The 25,302-nt window shown below is 35.1% G+C and overlaps 2 protein-coding genes across 2 annotated transcripts; one reads left to right on the top strand and one right to left on the bottom strand.

Annotated features, from left to right (window-relative positions):
- Window positions 1-5,044: 5,044 nt before the first annotated feature.
- LOC123765047 (coiled-coil domain-containing protein 25) lies at window positions 5,045-15,681 on the top strand. The gene is made up of 7 exons (XM_045753439.2): window positions 5,045-5,193; window positions 6,951-6,998; window positions 7,515-7,606; window positions 9,414-9,488; window positions 11,971-12,075; window positions 13,228-13,430; window positions 15,108-15,681. Exons 1-7 carry the CDS (start codon window positions 5,169-5,171, stop codon window positions 15,187-15,189), a joined length of 630 nt encoding a protein of 209 aa, XP_045609395.1. The 5' UTR covers window positions 5,045-5,168; the 3' UTR covers window positions 15,190-15,681.
- A 2,843-nt stretch (window positions 15,682-18,524) lies between these two features.
- Window positions 18,525-22,900, bottom strand: LOC123765048 (death-associated protein 1 homolog). Its single transcript, XM_045753441.2, has 3 exons — window positions 22,741-22,900; window positions 21,192-21,321; window positions 18,525-20,686 (listed from the first exon to the last, which is right to left on the bottom strand). Exons 1-3 carry the CDS (start codon window positions 22,787-22,789, stop codon window positions 20,524-20,526), a joined length of 342 nt encoding a protein of 113 aa, XP_045609397.1. The 5' UTR covers window positions 22,790-22,900; the 3' UTR covers window positions 18,525-20,523.
- Window positions 22,901-25,302: the final 2,402 nt, after the last annotated feature.

Raw genomic sequence — 25,302 nt, 5'->3', positions numbered from 1 at the left:
TAATGTTTCACACAACAAGGACTTATGATTCTCATTTTTCATCTCGCTCGACGCCTCCTCTTCCTTCGCACACGATGACAGAGACCACAAGAACTCAATACCAGACGTACTCAACAGAGTCTCCGTCAATGTCTGGCCGCACATCACCACGCCACCAGAGGCCAAATGAATACTCCAACAGCAGCAGCAACCTCGACAAAGAACTTTGGCTCGTTGCTGTCCAAGTTCTCGTGCTTCTGACGATGTCCTTATTGTACTGATCCGTCTACACCAGACCCTGCTTATTGATATATAATAGTTCAGTTCAATAATGATGAAGTGACATTAGAACATCCATAAATTAAATAATACTGAGTTAAAAGCGTCCATGAAACAGCTAGAGTTGCTAACATGAAGTCTATTATTATACTTTTAATGTTTAGTATGGAAGTGTTATGAGAGTTTAAACTAGGAAACTTGAAGTGCAGCTTCGAAGTGTTTAACTCTACTATAAACCCAGTCGTTGGTTGGAAACATTTATCTTATACATAAGAATAATAATAATAACCATTTTATTTGTAATAAAAAATAATATTACATAGCGTGTGATTGCAATGTTTACAGTTGGTATTTTTATATTTTTAAAAGCCAATCTTGCAAACCTTAAAGTAATGTGTGAGTTATTACTTTTAAGGGTCATATTTAATATTCAAGAGATGTAATTAACAAATGTTAAAACAAGAATGATGCTACTATGGTGTTCTAGATTGATACTTGATGCAAGAGTGTGTAGAGTACTTTATTTTAGATTCTATAGCTTTAGTGGTAAATATTGAATTTAACATGAGAAGTGTTATAATATTAATAGATTAATAATTCAGCTGGAAAAAATTATCAGGAACAATGGGGGAACTTTAACAAGCCGCCGGCTGCCTGTACCCGCCGAGGCCACTAAAGATAGTGGCCGTCAGGTAAATTCAAGTATATTATTGTATTTAACAGTTAAAAATAACAACATACACAACTGGCTAAGTGTGAAGACTCTACGAGAGGTTTATATTATCTGATGTAGTAGATATGTAAACGATTACATTATGTCAGCAAGTTAATATTTTGTTTTATAAATGTGTAAAAGGTAGTACAACATTTTATTGCATTTAGGAGTCTATCCCACAATTTAGACCTTTTATTTGCTTGACATTTCTACTTTAAGTCAGACTCTTAGAAAATTAAATAGATACTTATTTCCCATGTTGGTGTCTATGGGTTCTGTTGCTAATGTTTTGAAAATTTACGCTTGAGAATGTACGTATAGTTTTCATATTTAGCATGTTCAAGGGTTTAAATTAAGGTGATGCATGATGTCAGGGGTTAGAGTTTGTTATTGTTCTAAGTAGTAATTTATATATAGGGTAATTGTGTCTCAGGTAGATTTGAGCCGAGATTCCCTGGCGCAGTGTTACAGCCTCATGGTGGGATTGTTATTGGGGTTTTAGATTCAGCTACTGGGGAACAAAAGTTCCAAGTAGCACGGGCTATGGCGAGCCCGTAGTGGACGTACCTGGCACAGGAGCGGGGCTGTGACTGTGCTGGTGGTGGGACCTCTTGGTGCTGGATATAGACAGTCAGACGTCACTGGACCCTCACCAAGAAGGTGGAAATATAAGCTAACTAGAGTGTGTGGCCAGGTGTGTTGTGGAGGTCCCCACACCGGTTCGGTGTTGCATCAGGTGTGTTGTGGAGGTCTCCACACAGGTCCGGTGCTGCGTCAGGTGTGTTGTGGAGGTCCCCACACCGGTCCGGTGCTGCGTCAGGTGTGTTGTGGAGGTCCCCACACCGGTCCTGTGCTGCGTCAGGTGTGTTGTAGAGGTCCCCACACCGGTCCTGTGCTGCGTCAGGTGTGTTGTGGAGGTCCCCACACCAGTCCGGTGCTGCGACAGGTGTGTTGTGAAGGTCCCACACCGGTCCGGTGCTGCGTCAGATGTGCCGTGGAGCGTAACACAGTGGCAACACGTCCTTTACTAGCGTCACCAGATTTGGTTTCAATAGTAAAAAGAGACATTAAGATGTATAGTCCTAAATTCTGTGCCTACACACTCAATAATCTTTACCAGTTTTGTTATAATACACGTAGAGAGATCAACACGCCGTCTTATTCTCCTATTGATGTGATAACAGTGACATGCTATGTCAACTTTGGTGACACAGCAGCTCACCCTTTGGCAATGGGTGCATCCGACACCTCGCTCGCCATCAACATCAACCCTCTAGAAGTAATATTTGCTCAGTCGAATGTAAATGTTCATTTTCACAAAAAATGAACATTTGCAGCCAAGTTCACGTTGTGTACTAATCATTTTCTAGACATGAACAAACGTAAAAACCCAAACATGAGCTTTCCTAGGCCTAGTATACCATATATTTACTAAGTTAAGCCTAATATAGCGTATATAAGGACTAGGACAGGTTAGGTTCTTTAGATACCGTTCCATTTTTTTAGCATGCCAGTGAAATGGTAATTCAATAATACAAAATGTGAACATTTTAGGGTCCAGCAGTCCATTTTTATACGTTTTTTTATATATACGGTTGAATTAACACGCTTCCCGTCGATTCCTAATAATGATAACTAATTAATATAATACGAAAGAACAAAATACAATTGCCCATTCACGCATCTGACCACAAATTATTATGATCAGAGACTGATGACCAATGACTATTTTATATATATATATATATATATATATATATATATATATATATATATATATATATATATATATATATATATATATATATATATATATATATATATATATATATATATATATATATATATATATATATATATATTTATTATAAGGTACATCTTCAAAAGGTCAGTTGAGATAAACAATGAGCAACGGTTTCAAGCTCAACAAGTTACATTATGTAGGACTGAAAAGAGGAGATGTTTTTTCACCGTCTGGATTATAAACCCATGGAACCGCCTACCCGCCGAAGTTGTAATTGTTGTTTTAGATTCAGCTACTCAGAACAAGAAGTTCCAGTAGCACGGGCTATGGTGAGCCCGTAAGCACTTCACTGCACCTCAGGGGGGGTGCAGTGCGAATTTTATAGATGCCGGAGCTCTGGTGGACATGTCATTTCCTATCCTGTTTTTCTACATGTCACACGATTAAGTATTTCGTGTTTGTACTCACTAATTACCATAAAATATAATTATCAAACAAATAAAGAATTGAAGAAGTTAAAACACTAAGTGCTCACAAAATACAACCAGTGAGAAGTTTCACAATAGTTTCCACGAAAAGTGGTCACCTCAGGTAAATTTAGGTAAATTGGGTGACTGGGTAGGGACCTTGGAGGAGAACAGGAACTAGGAACCAGGGGGGACAGGAACCAGGAGCCAGGAACGAACCAGGGACCATGGGGATATAAACCAATGGAACTACTTACCCGCCGAAGCCGTAAATGCCGAAGCATAATTGCTTCACCTCAAGATCCAGCTGAATAAAATCATCAGAATAAATTTAGCTGATCTCTGACAAACCATCGGCGTCCTGCCCATGTTGAGGCCACTTGTGAGATGTGGCCATTTTTTATTTTTTATTTTTAGCTTAGGTATACACAACAATGTGCTGCTACCCTATTCTATATGGAAGAAAACATAGTGTAGATCAAAAGCTAGCTATAAGTTCATCTATTACTGAATTCCCATCTCACAGGATGGTTAGTCATACATGGAATCAGGGGATAATACACATGCCTCTAAAAAAATCAAATTTATTTATTTATTTCTATATATACAAGGGGATACATTGGGTTTGTGAGGGTACATAGCATTGTGTTTATTTATTTATTTATATACAAGAATGTACATTGAGGGTTAACAGAGAACAAAGAAATTAAGTTGATTTTACATTCTTGTAAAGCCACTAGCACGCATAGCGTTTCGGGCAGGTCCTTAATCTAACAGATAATATTAAGTAGGCAAATTCTAGCAAAATTTATAAAATGTTAATAGGTACATTGCAAGAAAAAAATGAGAGATTAGTTGGTATATTAAAGTACATCGATAGCTCTGATTGATAGCATTGACAGCTTGATTGATAATTTGTCAAAGATTAATAGGCACAATAAGCCATATTGATAGCACATTTGAGATGACAGCAATGATCACAATGGTAAAGTTGTTTGGCTTAGGTACATAAATGTTGGGAGATTGGGTTGCACTAGATACAGTGCGAGTTTAAAGCACTAGGTAGGAAACTATGAAGATGAAATTAGGTACCTTTTGGTTTTGGTATTGAATGAGGCAAAAGTTGGACAACTTTTCAATTCATTAGGGAGTAAGTTCCATAGACTAGATCCCTTTATTTGCATAAAGTGTTTACACAGATTAAGTTTGACTCTGGGGATGTCAAAGATATATTTATTTCTGATGTGGTGATTATGGGTCCTATTACATCTGTCCAGGGAGAGCATCAGAGCAGGGTTTGCATTTTAGAACAGGATTTTGTAAATGTAAATGGCACAAGAGAATGTGTGGAGTGAGTTTATGTTTAGCATGTTTAGGGATTTAAACAGGGGGCTGAGTGTTGTCTGAAAGCAGAGTTTGTTATTGTTCTGATAGCAGATTTTTGCTGGGTGATGATGGACTTGAGGTCGTTTGCAGTGGTTCAACCCCATGCACAGACACTATAACTAAGATAGGGATAGATTAGTGCATAATATAGTGAGAGAAAAACAGAGTTAGCTACATAATATCTGATTTTGGAGAGAATGCAACTGCATTTGTATACTCTGCATTTGAGAATTGCATATGTTGATTTGCTTTCAAATAAGATGTAGTAGTAGGTCTTTTCTGACTGATTAAACAGCAACTTTACGATTTTCTGCATGAGCTACAAGCTCATCCAACATCCCTATCACACAGAAGGGCTAGTCATACATATAATCTGGAGAGTTAGTTAGTTTAGTTCATTTATTATGCAGCCCAGGAGAGAACATGAAATGTAAGGCCCCTGTGTTACCAGGGGAGGGAGGGGACAGGGCTGGGGTGTGGCAACAGTGGCGGAGGTGTGGCAACACTTGCGACCAGTGTTTACACGTGTGTCAGCTGGTCCGGCCACGCTGCTGCTCCTCTATCTTCACATACACTGGCTTTTTATTAATCGCTCACTATGGTCTTTTATTTTACTAGTAAAGGTCAGTGCTGTTATGGTTCTCTTTCTTGATAAAATATTTGTCTGTTTTGGTTAGAAAACTGAATTCGAATAAAAGGGGAGAATTTGTTGTGTGCGGCCATCGACAGTATTCCTGAGAAACAACAATTATTTTGTTTCTCACAGATTATATAATTACAAAGTTACAACATTTGTTAGACTCATATTAGACCAAAAACAAAACTGTAAAACACCCTCTGTCCTGTCAATGAGGATTTATTTGGTAGGCGCTCGGTAGTACAGTTCGTTCTCGACTCAATCGGAAATCCCGGGTTCGAAGCTCTGGCAGGACAGGTATAATTATAATAATAATAATAATTTTCTTTACAAGAAGGCACAATGGGTTTGTGAGAATACATAAGAATGGTATTTTGACATTCATAAAAAGCCACTAACATGCACAGCATTTTGGGCAGGTCCTTAATCTTAGTATTAAATTTTAGTCTTTAATGTTTTTCCTGCCCGAAACGCTTTGCGTAATAGTGGCTTTAGGCATTGTATGTACTAGCTATCTATAAATCCATCAACTTTGTATCTTACCTTGTATGTATGTACCTTACCTGAATAAAAAAATTAATTTAATTTAATTTAATAATATATCAGGTAAGATGAAAAGATACATTGTAGCAAAATTTTGTCAACATATAACTATAATATAAAGTGACAGAGGTGATTACACTTCTGAAAATATGCAGTATGTCTTGAGATATATGCCTAAAGATATACTGTATGTCTAAAGTGGTTGGCCACATTTCCTGTCGCCTAATGCCTGTTAACCTAACAGTAAACAGTTACCCAGGAGTTAGGCAACTTGTAGGGTTGCATCCTGGGGAGCGTCAACACTTTGATATTGTGATGACTTCGACACAAGCTTAAAATATGCTTTATAACGAGGCATAACATAAGGGATGTTAATAAGATATTAAATATATCAACACATAATAGAACACAAAACAACTGATATAAATTTAATAAGTTTAGATTTAGGAAAGACATGGGTAAATACTGGTAAGGTAACAGGGTTGTCGAATTGTGGGACCAATTACCGGGTAACGTAATAGATGTAGAATACAGTACCTTAATTGTTTCAAGCGTAGGTTGGACTTGCATATGAGCGAGTTAGGGTGGATATAAGTAGGAGCTGCCAATAGGCCTTCTGCAGTTTCCTTGATTCTTATGTTCTAATATACAGTACTCAGGGTGACCATCCTAGACAAAAACAATTTATTATAACTTGTGGTTTGCTTACCGTTGCGACATGGCTCATGCCATTAACTGGAACTCTACAAATCGTATAAAAGGCATCTCAACAAAGCTCATATTCTTATTACAATATTAAAATAGTACTGTATATATATCATTAGGTTAGACCAGAGGTCGGGGAGAAAAAGGGCTAAATTACTCCAGATGAGGTAAAAATTACAATTTTGGGGTAATGAAGACTAAAAAATATAATTTTTCATACTATTTTATATCAAATGAGTTGTGAAAATTTTAGAAAAGTGAAAGTAATATTTGCATCTATTCAAAACTGTTGAACCCACAGCAAAAATCTTGTGTAAGATTTTAATTGATAGTTCATATACTGTATAAAGCACAAAAAACTGAAACCATAACTGTAGCAACTTGAGCAACAAAGTACCTTGTTCAAATCCTAAATTTATAATTTTGTCAGTTGCAAGAGATAAAATACAAATATTATTTTTAATATACTATACAGTACTGTACATTACCTTGCAGTGGTGGATCCGCCTGTCACGCTCTTCATGGGACTTGATAAATATGAAAGTGAGTGATTTTAAAAGTTTGTATCATATCACCAATTTTTACATAAACTGTGGTATATTTATCTAGTTATAAAGCCTACAGTAATTTATTAATTTCTTATATATTTTAGTGCTTGTCACATATTGTGATTATTATTATTAATACCTGTACTGTACAGTACTTTAATTACAAATAAAGCTAATTTGTTAAGTGTTCCTAGGCCTATAATTTTTATACCTTTGCTCTCATAATTTATTGACTTTCCAGTCATATTCATTGAGTATTTATGCTCCTATACTCATATATACAGTAGTTAAATATAAGTAAGAATTGTTTAATTAGTTTACTGAAATAAGATAAGCTTCCTGATATACTTTATATAATGGTCACTTCTGGAGTTTTTAATTTTACAAAATTGGTTCATAATTTGTCTACATTATGTATACTTTACTCATATAACTTTACTGATAGATTTAAGATCTCATTTTACCACCATTCATTACAGTATACTGTATGAAAACATAAATTTGGTTACAGATGAAGATCTAATTAAATGGGGCTGGCCTGAAGATGTTTGGTTCCATGTCGACAAAGTCTCGTCTGCTCATGTTTATCTACGACTGAACCCAGTAAGTCACCAGTGTGGTACTACTGTATACTGTACTGTATTTAGTTTTCAAAATACTGTACTGTACAGTATATATTTTTGTTATATTCTGTCAGTACTCTCAGGATTTAGTTACTATTCAGTAATAGAAAGTTTTATGCAAGTAATTTTAATTTTAAATCAGTGTTATATGCTTGGTGTATTTTCACCAAAGTACCTCTTTTAATTACAGGTAATATTTAATACAGTTTTTTGAGAACTTGTCATTGGAGATGTTTTGAGTTTCTCCCTCATTCTTGGCCCTGACTAAAGACAATTTATCCGCAATTTGGCTTTGAGTAATAAAATTTATGCACTTTGTTTGCTATGACATAAAGGTTTCAGTGTGTTTGGAAACTCAAAAAAGAAAATCCTTTCTTGCAAAAAATTAATGTATAACAGTTCTCTCATACAGGTTCATCTTATTATCTCTTCCACTGGTGCTATATACCCTATAGCTATACCAGCTTAGAGCTTTCTCTCAATAATTACCTTGCTTTCCACTGCTGCATTTTTTTCAGTTTATATTTATTGTGTGCACTTCTCTTTTTAGGAGAAAAATATAAAAATGTGTAAAGTTAAGAGTATGATGGCAAATTCAGAAAAATTAAGATAATTTTTGAAGTACCTTAGCTTGGTCATGGTAGGCTGATCAAAGTTTAGTTAGAATATTGTACTCAAATTTTATCTTTGTTCTTATGAAGTTACAGTACATACTGTATTAAAAACAATTAGTTTGTGATTGTGACGTAATAATGTTAAGTAGCCATAAAGTTGGGTGCTGGAGGCTGAAAGGAGGGTTTTACCCGCTATAGCCCGGATAAAAGAATAACAATTCTTTTTAAGAAAGAAAACAAATTCAAACGTTATATAAAAACAAAGATTAAAAGGAAATTACAATAAAATTTAGCAGCTATGCTTTCAAACACAATCACTCGTATATTTGTCTAACCGATACATTAAATAATCTGACAACCTCATATCTGTTATGTTATTGACAATGTGTTCCAGGTCAATGGCATCAGAATGATAATATTTTGGCTGCATTTCAGATCACTTTTTAAATGAGCCAAGAACAGTTTGTTCAATTTAGAATAAAATTATACATTCATAATATCACAATTCTTGAGGTCATTTCAATTTTCAGTGACCCTTTGTTCAAAAACCATCGGCCACAAGTGACCGACAAATTGGGCTATACATTTTTTCTTTAATGTAAGTTCCTGATCTTTTAAGTGTGGTTATAAATCAGGTGTGTCATTAATATGAATTTGTCACTTCTGCAATAGAGGAAAAGAAATACATATATATCCTTGTGATTAAGCTGTATAAGTAAATATGAATGCTTGAAACTGACAGTGTTATGTACCAGTCTGTTATTTACTATATTTTCAAACTATGATAAATACAGCACTGGTACATAATAACCTATATACAGTAAACTACCTAACTTATCAGTAGTTTAGTTTTACAGTACTGTGTATTGTTGGTTTCAAATTACCGTATATCATTGCTGTGGTATTTCTACATTTTTCATCCTGCAGTATTTGTATACTAACAATTATTCTTAATACAGTAAGAACAAGATAGAATTCCCTAAGTATATGAAAAGGCCACAAATGTGCAGGCATGTGTTTTTGTGAATGCAGGTACAGAATATACATTATTATAAATTAAAAGTAATGTATTGAAAGTAAACTTTAGTAAGTTATATAAAGGTATGATTGACAAAGAAGAAATAAAAGCACATGTAGGATAATATAATTTCAGTATTTGTCTCTTTCCTCAAGGGTCAAACAATAGATGATATTCCCATGGCTGTAATTGAAGATGCTGCCCAGCTATGTAAGGCCAATAGTATCCAGGTTAGTTAGCCACCAATTTCTTTCTTAATTTATGTTAATTTAGTGACTGATTTCTATTAGATGTACAATATATAACTATGTAGTAATATTCATATAATTAATAGTTCTAATTTGAAACACTTAATCTATTGGTTTGTCAAGAAGACATGAATAATTATCTAATGTATGTCATTTTGTGGAACTGGTTTGCTACTTTACATTGGGTAAGAAATACTTAAGGTGTAATAAAAGCTAGTGTGCATACAGTTGCTGAGCTTAGACTTGAATCAAAGTTCAGGACAAAGTTGACCTGTTGTGCCTTAAGCTTACCATACTTATGTTCCAGTAAATTTAATATTACAAATTCATCTATTCTGAACAGAACTTGTATTAGTGGATATTGCTATCATTTTTGGTATCATTAGAAATCATTGGTAACATCTTTGGTAAAGGCAGTATTGAGTTTTTTAGTCTTATTGTCTAAGTTTTACAAGAGATGGTAAAAATGGTTTAGCTCTCAAATTATGATTTTATTCCAGCCAGATCGTTTATTTATGCCCCATATGTTTAGAGGGAGTTAATTAACAAGGCTTAGGCCCCTAAATGTTTATAGAATTGTGTTAAATTATATCTATGCCTGCTGGTCTTTTAAGTACAGGTAATTACTTATGTGTGAAAATTTGGAACAAATTATATTCCAAGGAGTATAATTTGAGGAATTTTAAGCAGTAACACTAATTTAGATGTTTTATTGAATAGATTTGTTCAGTAAAGGTTCTCTGCAACTTCTCCAGCTTTGAATGGGACTATTAGTGTGCAACATTATTCCACTCTAGATAGTACTACTGTCATAAGGTACCATCATTGATTTAGCATCTCATTTGAAAAGTTTTGATATCTTCTTATTTACCATTGTGCAGGAGCTGAAACTAGTGGTCATTGAACATCATGATATTTTCTGTGGTCTATTGGAAGCCCTAGTTTACATTGGAGTTCTTGTCTTCTCTTCACATTTGGGTTCCCCTTGGTTAAGGATTCCTTCTTTAAGGTTGATTTTTTCCTGCATCTGTTTGTATGGTTGGAAAGTTTCATACTTTTTGACTGAAATGTAGCTTTTACATTGGGGCCAGGGGCAATTTTTGTCGACTACAGCCTTCTCCTTTCTTGGCATATAATGAGATTCCTGACGTCCGTAAGTGTCCTTTAGTCATTGAAGCTTCTTACTTGTTGGATGTGTCTCAGCCATGCCATGCTTGTTGGGCTAGTGTGTTTGGTGTACAGCTGACATTTTTTCTGCCCAGTCCTTCTTTCCAGCTGTTCTTCCTCCACTGGTAAACCCAATTAGCTTTTTCTGTCTTATTAATTTGTATTTATTTTCTTGTGAAGCCCCCCTCTACAGAGGTGTCATTGTGGTATGTAAGGGTTACAGGGCATCTGTATGCACACAGAAAAAACAGTATTATAAACAATTTTTTTTCATTCTATATTGTTAAAATTCATGCACTTAGCATAGGAAAAATATTGCAAATTTTCACTTTTTAAGATGCCAGATGTTCACTGGAGGTCTCAAATAAGGATTGGAAACACCATGTTTCAACAGGAGTTTAAAATGTTGTAAAGTAATAAAGACACATTAGAATTGCAAAGAAATCACAATGGTGTGATATATCAATGAAAATCATTTTGAGGCCTTTAATAAAATGGAGAAAAACCACAAAGAAAAAAAAAGAAAATACTTGAACCATATATTTGTTAACCCCTGAAGTGTGGCTATGATCAAAGGTGCTTGTTCAAAAGAAAAACAAAATTCTATGAAAATTATACATTTTCATGGGAGAAAAAATCAGTTTGTTTCATGCACATTGGCAGAATTCTGGGTGAGAGGTGTCTTTTGGGCCATGGACAGTGGCAGTCAAATGTTGCTGATAAGTCGAGGGAAAGAGCTGTGATGATCATGTATGACAATAGCCGCACTTTAAGTGTTAATAGAAAATTAAGACAAATTTATTTGTTTAAAAAAAAATCCTTGACTTAATAGAATATAATACAAAATGGAGATTTGCAATTTTATTTTATTTTGATTCTCAATTTGGATTTGGATGAAAATAAATTTTTTGCCAAATGGATAATAATAAAGTAGTGCTTAGAACACTTTAATGTTGGTGAGATAAGAAAAATGGAAATTTATGATGAATTGAGGCAAAGCACTTCTTGAGGCCAAAATAATGCAAATAGGCTAAAATATAGCATAGTATACTGTACTGTACTAAATTCAGTACAGTATATACAATACTTTTTTAATTAAAAAGTTTCAACACTAATGTACCCAAAAATGAAACTTCAAGGACTAGAATTCAGTGACAGTTTTTCAACTTGTATTAAAATGTTCATTTAATTTCAATGAATATTGTTTATTCTAAGATATGTTTCATGATGTTATTAAATTTGTTCATGCTGTTAGTTTTATGTGTGCAGCTTAAATTATAATTATATAAATTTTCAGGGCAACAAGATGAATAATGTAGATGTGGTTTATACGCTGTGGTCCAACCTTCGCAAGACTCCAGGTATGGATGTTGGACAAGTTGGATTTCACAGTGAAAAGGAGGTGAGTTCCTTGGTAAAATACTTCAATAAACCTTATTTAGTTTACTACTGTACATGTTTTTTTTTGGGGGGGGAGGGGTGGATGTTGGCTGATGCTTAAAATTGCCACAACTTATCGTTCAGTTTTTTAAGTATTTCTTGTTGGCTTTAGGTATGGACATCTTGTTTTAGTCATTTCAAAAGGTGTGTCTGAGTTTCTTTTACTTTTGGCTGGCTTATTCTCCTCCAAAGCCTCCTTGGTCTCTGCATTGAATTCATTCCTTTCTGTGTGTCACCTTTTGGTCCATGTCATCTTTTTTAAGGCTGATTTTTTTTTTCAGTGAAGTTAGTGTTTGAATCTTCTATATGCTTGGTTTTATATTTATAACATTCTTGCCCCCACACATTCATGTGTATTTCTTTCTCATTCTAAGCAACTGTTATCTCCTTTACTTATGTGATTGCAAAATGTGCAAATTTGGTAAAGGTTCCAAGTCTTCCTTCAGCTATTTCACCCTTGAAAGCAGACAACTTGCATGGAGAAAATAATAATAGTCAATCCCCCTCAAGAATGATGGGCTCTTGGGAAATAAGGTATCAAAGATATTGATAGAATGTTACAATGTTTATTTTCACCAAGAATATAATTTCAGTTGAGATCAATCTTGACCTAAAGTGTGTTGCAACAAGCTTATGGCTCGTGTAATAGCTTTGTTCTTATCTTCAGGCACTCTGTAAATAATTACCTCTGTTTTTATAATATTGTATACATTTAAAAAGTGACGTGAATTCTTCTCATGTGCAAAGTAACCTCATCAGTTTTAATGCTGGCAAAAGTTTTATTTCATGAATGATGATTATGAAAAATACTAGAGATAACAAGTTTACATATTTCCCCCTACTAGTGTAAATACAAAAATTGCTCTACATCAATATACTGTGCCTATTACATTTCCTCTTGAGAGTATCATGTACAGTAACACAATTACAGTAGTTCCCTAATCAGAAATTTTTATTGTATAAATGCATTTTATTTTAAACTATGAATTTTCAGTAAATAAGTATTAAGACATGAATGCTTTTGGTATATGTTATATGTACTGTATTTGATTTATGTAGTACCTGTATTGTACTAGTAATTTTTTTTAACATGTATACCGTATTCTTAACATAGGTACGCAAAATTCGATTGGAAAAACGCATGAATGAAATAATTAACCGACTGAACAAGACCAAGACAGAATCTCACCCAGATTTCAGACTAGAGCGAGAAGAACGAGATAAACAAGAGCGAAATGCCCAAAAGAAGGAATTAAGGGAAAAGCAACAGAAGGAAAAAGATGAATTAGAGAGAAGAAAGAAGGAACAAGAACTTAAGTAAGTCACTGAAGCATTGATAATACTGTAGTTTGACACATTTCATAGTACAGTTGACTGATAGTTATCCACAGAGGTTGGTATAAGATGCTTCATATTAAGAAGTTTGTAAATAGATTCTATGCATATTTTTTTGCAGCCAATGATACACTTAAACATGTACATTACTTCACCGAAGTATCAACCAATCGACCCGGTACTGATATACAATACTTTCTATTTACAGTACTTTAAATTTGGTGTAGTCCAACTAACATATCTTGTTAATGTACAGTAGCTATTTTTAACTTGAGTATAAAATTTGCCTCTCGTTTTTTTGTACCATCACTATCAGATATTGAATAGCCTCAATGAACAACATAAAATGATATGATTAACATTTGACAAATTCAAATTTCTTCGATCTAGAAAAAATTAAAACCCTGAAAATGATACAAGCCAGTTGGATCTCATATAAAACAGCAGCCAAGTCAAAGATCTTGCTCATGCTTATGAGCTTTGATTAGGTTGTTATTTACCGGTAAGTAATGTGTTAGTAATCCTTATGTTTCTGGCCAGTTCATCATCGTAAAAATAAGGTCTATGATAGTTTTTATTTGGTTCTACTGTTTGCTGGTTTAAAGCAAATAGTAGAATCTGTAAGAGGGCATTTGTATGTGCCTGTTGATTTAGGCTTTTTATTGGAATTTCCCGATATAATTATTTGTCACATCCTTCCATTTTAGATGCCATAAATTGAAGTTGCCAAGTAAGATAGTTATTGGAGTTGGGCTTGAAGTTTTTTAAGCACTATTCTATTTTGATTATTTGTTCTTTAAACTGCAGAGGATTTGCATCTGGTAAGTTATATAACAGAACAATAACCACATTTAGGATTTTGATTAGAACAACCATCATAGTGCAGACAAGTGTCTTTGATATACTGGCTGACCCCACCCTGTCACACCTGAAAAGATTGTAGTCCGATATCCATATTTCACTAGAACAGTTTCAGTTAGGATTGCATTTTTTCTTATCATTTAAAAGGCCCACTTACACTGATATTGTAAGACAAAAGTATTATATCAAAATATGTATTCCTAGAAGTGCTGGCCAATTTGTATGAAAAGCTAAGACAGTCTGCCATGGCATTTATTTTTTCTTTAGTAAAGGTTTACAAACTTCTGGATGGAAAACAAAAATTGCATCTTTGGAACATTTACCTAAACTGAACTAAGAATTTCTACATTTTTTTGTCAGATTATATTTACATATACTCCATTTATTATACAGGTTTTGAGTTTTTTTCTCTTGGTCGATCTGTGCTGGGCCTGTCTGTATTCACAACATAATGTAACAGTAGTTAAAATAATGGGTACAGTGTCTGTCATGATCAGTTGAGAAATTTGAAAGATTCTCAGAACAACCAAGCCCCCAATCCTATTGGTGGGAAGGAGGCAATGAGGCCAAACCCGATCAGTCTATGACAGTCCCCTAATACCCACCTATCATCTTAAAATGATGGGTGAGGCTAGCCCCAAGCATAAGGCTTCCAAACTTTGACAGAAGCACACATTCAACTTTACCACACCACAGTACAGTATATATATTTGTTAGAGTACACATCTTTGTGTTAACACAAAGGTAAGCAATTGGCATAGATGAATATTTAATTTCTTTTATGTTGTCTGCTTCCAGGAGCTACAATTCTTTGTTCGCGTCGGAAAACATGAAGACAAACAAGGATGCAGCTGATGAAGATTCAGATGATTTTATGTGATGCATTAGTGCACTGACATGTTCTTTTCATAGGGAAATTGCAAAGTCAAAACTTAATAGGTTTGCAGTTGTGTACTTGTGCCTATAATTTTTTTTTCTTTTTTAAGAGGATCAAGAATGGAAAACATTTTACCTTCCTGCTTTCTTATTTAATAAGCTATTCTAACTACAGCATGACATTAGTGGCAAGACAGACAACGAATGATTACTCAAAGAAATGAAGTTTTGTGCTAGTTACAAACGGTAACTTTAACAATGTCACAGTGCTATCAGTGGAAAATTCAATATAAATGACCAGCAGCAAAGATTTATGTATAACGCAAGAAGTTATATTGCATATCAGTAGCATGTTTGGCAAGTCATTAGCAATTACTGTAATGAAAATCTGTATCTGTACCATAATACTTCCATGGTGCTGTATACTGTGAACATGAATTGTCCTATGTGGTAATTCAATTATTCATAATTTAATAAAATGACCAAGCTCTATAAAGCTTTTTATATCCAATGGTTTCTGAATATTTTAATTAACATCAGTAATAGATCCAAATTGTTTCTGGGTATTTCAACCTGTCTTCACAATCAAGTCTTAAGCAATTATCAGTTTCTCCTCTACTTAGTACCTTTACCTATGTAGTGTCCTAACCAATCACAAAAAAAAAAGTGGTTTGCAAATTGACATGTCCTATTTTCTATTAGTGGATCCTGTTAAGTTTGATGTACTAAATTTGCCGAACCTGTTTAGTGACAGTGAAAGCTCGAGAGAATGGGCTGGATATTTAGCGCCATCAATTCTAATTTTAATTTGACATTTAATCTACTGGTTGACCATTTAATTTGAAATTTTTTTTTTCTAAAACATTTTCTTTAGAAAACATGTCACTTGCATATGTTATGATTAGCACCTTGCCTTGGGCAAGAATAAGTTACCATAAAAAATTCTCATATTGGCCAAGAATAAGTTTGAAATTTACACAGAACAAAAGTCACTAACTGTGCCAAGACAAATTTGTTTGTGGGGTACACGCAATAAAATATTTAGTACCCTAAAACTTATTAACGCCGTAACGGAATAGATTTTTTGTCCAATCATGTGTATTAAATTAAGCCTGGGACCAGGTATTTAAAGTAATTATGTCGAGTACCATGTATGGATGTTGAGGGAGACTGGGGGGGTTACATTGTATCTGTGAAAAGACCCAGGGACTCCCTCTGGGGGTTAGTTCATATAGAGCTTGTAATACTGTGTGGGTGATAGTTTTAGGCCAGCACCAAGCACTAGAGCAGGGGTACATTCAGTGCTGCTATTATCAGAATAATTTGGGTAGGGTTAATTATGGAAGTTGAGCTTTCCCTGTAACTTGCATTATCAAATACATCCTATAGTATAAAAAAAGAAGAAACATAGCTGCAGTCATGACATGAATTCAGATGATTTTGGGTATTAAAATAATAACCCCAGTACAATCATATTTGCAGATTTTTACTCAAACCAACAGGCAAAAGAACATCATATCAGTTGCTTTTTTATTAAACATGATGTTGCTTAAAAATTTTCCAAAACAATTTAGTACCGAGCACATCCATAATACAGTATCAACCTTGAACAGTAAGGTTAGACAAATAAAATTAATTTTATACCCCATACTTGACAAAGGTTGTGATACTGTACACATCAAATAGATTGTATATTGCTATAAAAAACAGAAAACGTAAGCTCCAGAACTCACAACACATAGTTAATAAGCACACAATCACTGTATATTTAAACCATAATGAATATCATACATTGAAAAAATTTTTTTTTAAATATATTAGAAAAATGGCCACAGTATTTTGACAAATAAAATGGTCATTAAAGAATGCAAATCTAATAGAAATAAGAACTTTTTAAAAATACTACAAGCAACAAAAAAACCACAATAGATGAATTTAGTAGCAAGGCAAGGAATGTTTAAGGCATTTTATGCCTTAAAAATTCATCTGCAGAACTGAAATGACTAGCTACACCAAAAGCTAGACTAGTTAAATTGCACACTACTTACTTACAGTGAAGTGGCCATCCCATTTTCTGACTTCTGTTCAAACAGTCCAACTACATTCGTCTCTAATGACCTGCCCAATACCACAACTGTTCTATACCTACACCACAATTAGGAGCAAAGGATCAGCATATGCCACAGTGCCTAAGTTGGACTGGCACAGCAATCCAACTTGGTTTACCATTCCCAAAGCATCCTTAGAGATGTTAATATTAGTCAAGCTCCAGAGCCTTCATAAATATGCCTCCAACTTGGCAAAGAACATTTTGCCTTGGAGCAACAAGGACTTGTTAATCTTGTCACCCCAGCCTTTGCCTTGTGCTGGTCCTGGTATTGGCTTCACCTCAAATTACTTGCCAATAATTTAATGTATATATTATATATATATATTTATATATATATATATATATACACAAACATACATGTGTATATATATATATATAGCCGCTTGATACTGTGTTCCAGTACATATCTGCCTGGTTGGTCTAAAAGGTTGTAGATATTATATGTACAACAGTTACATTTCTGGTCCAACATCCTCCCCATCTCTAGGGCTGTGAGAGGCCAATAAACTTACCCATCCCCAAAATCCACCAATCTGCAGGTGGAAAGCAGGGACTGCTTTGTCATCTGAAGACGAGAAGGGGAAGGGCAGGGACTGAGCCAGTCCACTGCACCATATCTACTTTGGAAAATGTCATACTGATTGGGGGTATCATATTTCATCAAACTAGCCTGGCATCCACCCACCGAAGTCATCTTGAGGTCAAAGTACGTGCCCGTAATTTTTTTCTTTTACATATATTACACCTATATTGTAGTGCATTTTCAGTATTATTGAGGGAACATGAGGATACATCCACAATGCCAAACTTTTTTTTTTCAGTATTTGGTATAGGTTTGGTCAAAAAGCAGGATGGCCAATACGTATAATAAACTTCCAATAAAATTTACCTTACCTAAATCTAAGAAATATAATTCATAGATAATGACAACCAATTTATAGCACATGTTATATCCAGTTCACTGGATAGATGGAGGGCTCTCAATTATGAAATGAATGATCGCTGTTCTTTCATAAAATGACATAATAAAGAAGACCGTGAAATGGATAATCATTGTTTACACAAGTCTATTTAAAGTTTGAACTGTGTACTTAGCTGTACAACATAATGGAACGATCCTAATTTAATTTTCCTTTTCACTGATAAAGACATTCTGAATACTATATTTGAACTGTGTACTTAATCCCATACAGTGGAATAATTTAACAAAAAGGAGAAGCACCAATATATAAAGGTCAACAATATATAATTTCTTCACACAACCAAGAAACTTTACAGTAATTAGAAGCAAAGACAATTATAGCTCCTGAGTTCCATGTTGATTCAAACTAAGCTCCCTGAACACCACCTTCTCATCTTTAAAGACAAATTTTATTTCCATTACAAATTACCATTTTTCCTGTCAAGTAAAATTATATAAAAGTGTTAAACTAGACAAGAACTGATGACAGTAATGTAGCTTATGACTTCCCACACTGTGACATCAAAGTCTTCATGGCTGTGTACTGTATAAACTTCTCAGTGAAATAATAAGTTATATAAAATAGTATGACAAATCTTTATACTGTATAATTATTGGCTGCAAGTTACCCATTACTTATAGTTTCAAGCTTAATATAAGTTTTATATACAAAGGCCATTTATAGATTAAATATAAACAAACAAAAAACTAACTAACCCCACAAAGATTTTCCCCCTTCACCCTACCCAAGAGAAAAAATACCCAACAAAAACATATTTGCACCATTTTTACATAAAAGTTCTTAATTTATGTATTTTAATGTGTAAATATAGCTGGGGTCTTACAAATGCAATGAAACTCAACCTGCATCACTACATCATGAGGAAAATATCAAGCATTTGTATTTGGAAATAAATGTAAACCTTAACTACAAATAGCTGAATAGAACGACTGAAATTTCTCCTCGAGTTGTTTGGTCTGTATCAAAATACTAACTACAATGAAGTTTAACTTCTAAAGCTTTTCAAGCACTATATTTGACCCAAATATAGTAAAGTGGCAGTACAATTATATGCAAAAGGTTTGTGATGAATGACCAACTAAGGGGGCATCTAGTACCTATCATAGCTGTCCCAAACAACTATTACAGTACTGTATATTCTTTTTTCCACAACCACAGTAAACTAAATTTTAGTTTCATTGTTGTAATGATGCTGGAATAAAGATTTTATGCAATTATCATGCGTGTCCAATATGGTAAGAATTAGGATCATAATTAAGGTGCCCTGTAGCAAATTCTGCTCACAACCAATGGTCCTGGATTCAATTACTGTACTGTATTATGATGGATGAGATGTTTTTGCAATTTCCATTACACTTGATGCCTCTGTTCACCTGGCAATAAATCAGAACCTAGGAATTTGGTAACTTATGGGTAGCATCCTGGGAAAGATCAGTCATAAACATTAGGAGACCTCAATAAACTAATGGGCTGCCTGTTCACAATACTGGAAACCATTGTTCAAAATGAAAAATCTCTGCAACTTACCATACTGCTTTATGTTATTTATTCTTGGCAACAATATGCCAAGCTCTTATTTTATATATGAAATATCTTGCTAGTATCCAAGTCAATGATTAAGTCACCCATTGATATTTAAATATCAGTAGCACTCCAATGTGGCTACAGTTGAATTCAATATTGCTAGGATGTGCACCATATATAACTGTGCACCATTGATTTAACAGCTTTTTAAACAATATAAGCTAATTATTAATGATAGTCTGCTAGTATAGATTACCCCTTTTAATTATCACGCAACCTATAGTGTATTTGTACTACATTAAAGTCACATCATTTACTGTAATATTAAGCACAGTAGCCTTACCAACTGTAAAAGTACACACACACCTACAAAAGTAATTGGGTGATCACTTCCTGAATAATCCTTCTCAGTGTTACACTGGAAACAAAAGATTCCTATTTATTCCATCACTACCAACATTAACAGTGAGTACCTGGCAATCTTACCCTGAATATTTGAGCGAGTTGTGTTAAGGTCGAACTACAAACTGTAAGTTATCAAAGAATACTCATTCTTTTTTATCCAACTATTTATCAATATCTGCACAAATACTATCACTCAAATATTTTGGTCCTTATTGGCTATAATACATAGCCCCAATACTTGTATCCTGGTCACAGGCAGTTAGGAGATGAGACGGCTAACATCCTGAATGGCATATGGACATTTAATATTTCTTCTCTACTTCCTGGGTTGCTGAATGACTGGTGGCTTTGTATTATGGGCAGTACGTACTTCATGAGTGGGTACTGGCTTCTCATGTGTGTGCTTTACTGCTGCTGTGGGAAAGTCTCTATCCACTTTGCCAACTACACCTGACACCACTATTGGAGCTCTTGGAGGGCTGTTTTAAAATAAACTTTTTGTAATGTGAAAATGCATTAAATAAGTTGGAATGTACAGTAACCTATACAGTATAAGAATTATTTGTTGAATTAAATGTTATTTTCAAGATACTATGCAGGTACTGTATATGAAAAAATTAGTTCTATAATATCAGAACTTTATAATTAATACTGACTCGTGTAATGACTAAATATACAATTAATTAATGTAAGCATTTAAGATAGAACTTTACTCTGGACACTAAATGTGCCTTATAACTATGGTCCTAGACAATAAGACCTATACTTTTCCCAAAGTAATGCTTCCATATAGTAAGAGCCAAGGGAATCCAAGGACATTACTGGAATGATGTCATACAGATTTAAATCTTAACTTTTTTTTTCAAACCATTTTTTGTACACATTCTACTATATAAAGAATGTTTATAGAAAATCACTACAGAATGTAGACTGGTTAAACAACCATGTTACATAAACATTCAAATTTTAATAAAAAATACATACCTCTTTGCCACAAGTTGCTCTTCATCATCCTCCTCATCATTTTCACTATCCTTTCTTGGTTTAGGTGGGGTTCCTTCCTTCTCTTCTGCACTCCTCCTTCGCTGAGGAATGCGTACCCCACCTACCTTCACTGTACAAAAAAACAGATGTTAACTGATGTTTTACATGTATCGGTACGTGTACAGTATTATAGTATTTTAACTCCCTTAAAAAACATCTCCATCTCTAATTATGAATATTTAAAAAGCATAAAAATTAATTTTAGGAATTAAAAAATAAAACAAGGCCTTTATCTCCTGGCCAACAGTTATATTGGTGGTAGGATACATGCCCACAATAGTGCTGTGAACAATGCTGGTGTACTATGGGACAATGGCACTAACTTTGTTCTGCAAATAACTACATTTCAGAATATACATACATGTAGGCATTACAGACTTTTCCCGTTTATGTAGTGATAACATGAAATGGATTATTTTACTGCATATTTTAATGTACTGCTCATGGAGAACATTGAAACAAACAAGGAGCAACAGTTTCAAGCTCAAGCCACAATGTAGGACTGAAAACAGGAGTTACCTTTTCACCCACAGGGTTATAAATTTGTGGAACAGCCTACCCGCCTTAGCAATAAATGCCAAAATGTGCTTAAATTTTAAAATACAGTTTGAAAAAATCATTAGGACAAATGGGGGGGGGGGAGGGGACCTTTCGCAAGGCACAGTCTTATTGTCCTCATCGAGGCCACTTAAGTGTTAGTGGCTCTCGGGTAAATTCAACCCAATTCGGTTATTTAAAGCAACATCACCATCTGCTCACAACTTTAAAATATTACTTGGAAACAAAATGTGGGAAGCTTCCACAAGCCATAGAATTTCTTCTCCCGACAAGGCCACTCTGGTTACGATGACGTAGAGTACTTTCTACTGAAAATACTATATCAAACTGCCAATGCAATGCATTGAAGATGAATAGACAACACTGTTCCGTCCATATAGTTCACCTCACCAAACCCAAGTGCAAGCAAGTAATTAATAAAGACGGCGCCACGCCAGAAAGAATATGTAGCCCGCAAAATGCAAATAGATACAGACTTAAGATACAATGCTTTCGTATCTCTGTAGGTTTACTGCACTAGGCTACACACCTCAAATATGCCGTAGTAGCAGTTTCTATTATCTAACCATAGCGAATATTACTGTGAAGCGTGTGCCGAGGGCTGCTCCAGAGGTGGGCCATGGCATGTGCAGGAGGACAGCACGTAGCAGCCTCCTGCACCCGTCCAGCTGCCATACATTTTATACCTTTCCTCGGTTTGTACAAGTCTTTATATTTAACAATCAACAAAATGAATGTCCATGGAGAAATGCTGTGCACTCCAAAGGTACAGACACATTTATTTGCACTATGTCTGAGCAGCAAACATTTAATGATCGGTCAAGACCGCCGGATATTTCCTAGCAACAAGAGGCAGAAGCAAATACTTGACTAAAACCCCCTTCATACTCCATAAATTAATTATTCCGAGTTACCAATGTTTCACACTTACTCGCAGGAGGATGTCCAGCTTTAACTTCAATTTCCTCGGTGGATGACATGGTGTGGAAGAGCGGGTACCTGCTGGAGTGGGTTATCTGCGTCGCAAGTGTGGCAGGAGCAGCTGACACCTGGCTGGCCGCGTGTGGCGCCGCCCCGCGGTCCAACACACAACCCGCCACACACCCGCCAAACCTGAAATTGATTGAGCGCCTCTCTCATCCTATATCTCTCGTCCTATGGTCGTCGTCGTTGCCCCTAATTCAATGACAACCTTATATTTAGTCGGGTACATTAACTCTCCTTCCCTCCCCTCCCCAGCTAAGAAGATCATTAAAGATCAACGACTTCGACTCGATGCAGAGTGCAATGCCAGATCGAAGCTCTGTCATATATGTTAATAATAATCCGTTTTGAAGGAGGATTTAGGTAGCCTGTGTATATGCATTCGTTACTCTGGCATCTAAGGTCGAACTACTGACCCCTCCCAGTGATGCATCTCCACAGCAGTTGACTAGCTCGCATGTATGCCTGTGATAACTCTGATACTGTGAGTATCCAACCCACAGTACACATTAAATTAATTAAATATTACTGTAAATAACGAATAAAGAAAAGTTCACTCATGGATGTCAACCAATAAACTCACACTAAACACAGAAAAGATCTACTACATTTCATTTAGAAGTAAATCATCAAACCAAATTCACCTTCAGGTAGACAATGTTAACATTAGAATTACAAATTACAGAAAGTTTCTTGGCCTATACCTAAACAAGAGACAGCACTTCAGCAAATCTCTGCAAATTACCTCAAGCCCATCATCAGTTAGTTTAGTTCATTTATTATGCACCCCATACCCATCTTATGGGCGGTAGTGGAACATCACCCAGCAAAAATCCGCTTACCCGCCGAAGCCGTAAACACCAAAACTCTCTGGGTTTTAAAATACAGCTGGAAAAAATCATCAGGGCAAATGAGGGGGACCTTAGACAAACCACCGACTTCCTGTCCTCGTCGAGGACAGGTAAATTCAGAACTGTACAAATTCTGTCTTCAGACAACGCACGGCCCCTCTGTAAGTAAGTAATTATCAAAAGGCACCAAGCCGGGAAGGCTATGTAACACCAACAGCCCCTCTGTTTAAATCCCTAAACGTGCTGAACACACTCACTTTACACATTCTCTCGTACTATTTACATGTGCAAAACCGTGTTCATTTAGGAACCCGAACTGAAACTCTTTCTTGATAGATGTAACAGAACCCATGAGCACCACACTAGGAATAAATATATCTATGATATCCCTAGTGTCAGACTAAATCTGTGCAAATACTCATGCAATTAAAAGGACCCAGTCCATGGAACTCACTCGCTAATGAATTAGGGAAATTGTCGAGCCTATGCTTTATTCAAAAGAAAAAAAAAGTACCAAATTTCCTTTGGTACTTTTTTACTTCCTCCTAATAGTTTCCAACCTTTTGCTTCAAACTCACACTGTATCTTGTGGTACCCACTCGCATAATCCTAATACTTAAGGCATGCAACTTCATCAGTATAATCAATACCATCAATGTATATATGTTGAACTCTAATTTTGCTACAATATATTTTTAAATACTCTTACTTTATCTGATAGATTAAGGATCTGGTAGATTTAGGACTAATTGAAGCCTATCCAGGGTTTCACCCATTGCCCGCATGCATTCTGGTGCAGGGGGGGGGGGCGGTAGTCTCTGATTGCATTGCTTTTGACCATGTTGTGGTGTAGTGGTCTAAGGCGTTTGCTTGGGAATATGCAGAGCATATACAGGTTCGAATCCTTCTCATGGCCCTTATTGATTTTCGCACTGATACATCATATTAATATGATCTACTTGTGCATTTGAAAAGAAGCGTTGGAGGTAGAATTCTTAGACTAGGACCAGAATGCATGAGGCCATGCGTGAAACCCTGAGGTTGGGCTGGGATTCATTGATATGTTAATTGATTGATTTGTCATAAGTAGAGTCAGTACAATTTAACATTGATGGAGTTGGCTACCTTATAAAACTAAAATTACGCAATCAAATTTCCACTCCGTCTATGGATCTTAGGTAAGTATAACATATTAGACAGCTGTCTTAAATTTCACTATAGGGTGGCAGCTTAGCTATCATACCAGGCCCCTCCAACCCCTCCTTAAATTTTAAGATTGGAGCCGTCACTCATTGTCACATTCAGACTCAGAAATGGATATTATCTATAGTGATTAGATTGGGCAATTTACGAGGCTTTAATTTAGTGGGCAGCACCTCTCACCGCGTAAAGGAGGCCCCCATAAAAATAAAGATAACATTGGCTGCTATTCCAGCCAGGGAGTTGGACGTTATCAGCTCTGTCCTTGGCTCTTACATTATTTAAGAATTCATTCCTCTACAAAATATTATTATCTATGCTAAATATGCAATACAACCTTATAGCAACTAGTTTATATTGTGCATAAATATTAGTGACATTAATGATTTTATTAAATCAAGAATCATTTACATTCTTTAATATAATTAAGGATTATTCTTATCCTCAGTTCTCCCGCT

This window comes from Procambarus clarkii, chromosome 29, assembly GCF_040958095.1.
Source record: "Procambarus clarkii isolate CNS0578487 chromosome 29, FALCON_Pclarkii_2.0, whole genome shotgun sequence".
In the NCBI taxonomy this organism is placed as follows: Eukaryota; Metazoa; Arthropoda; class Malacostraca; order Decapoda; family Cambaridae; genus Procambarus; species Procambarus clarkii.
This window is presented reverse-complemented; position numbering and strand designations above follow the sequence as displayed.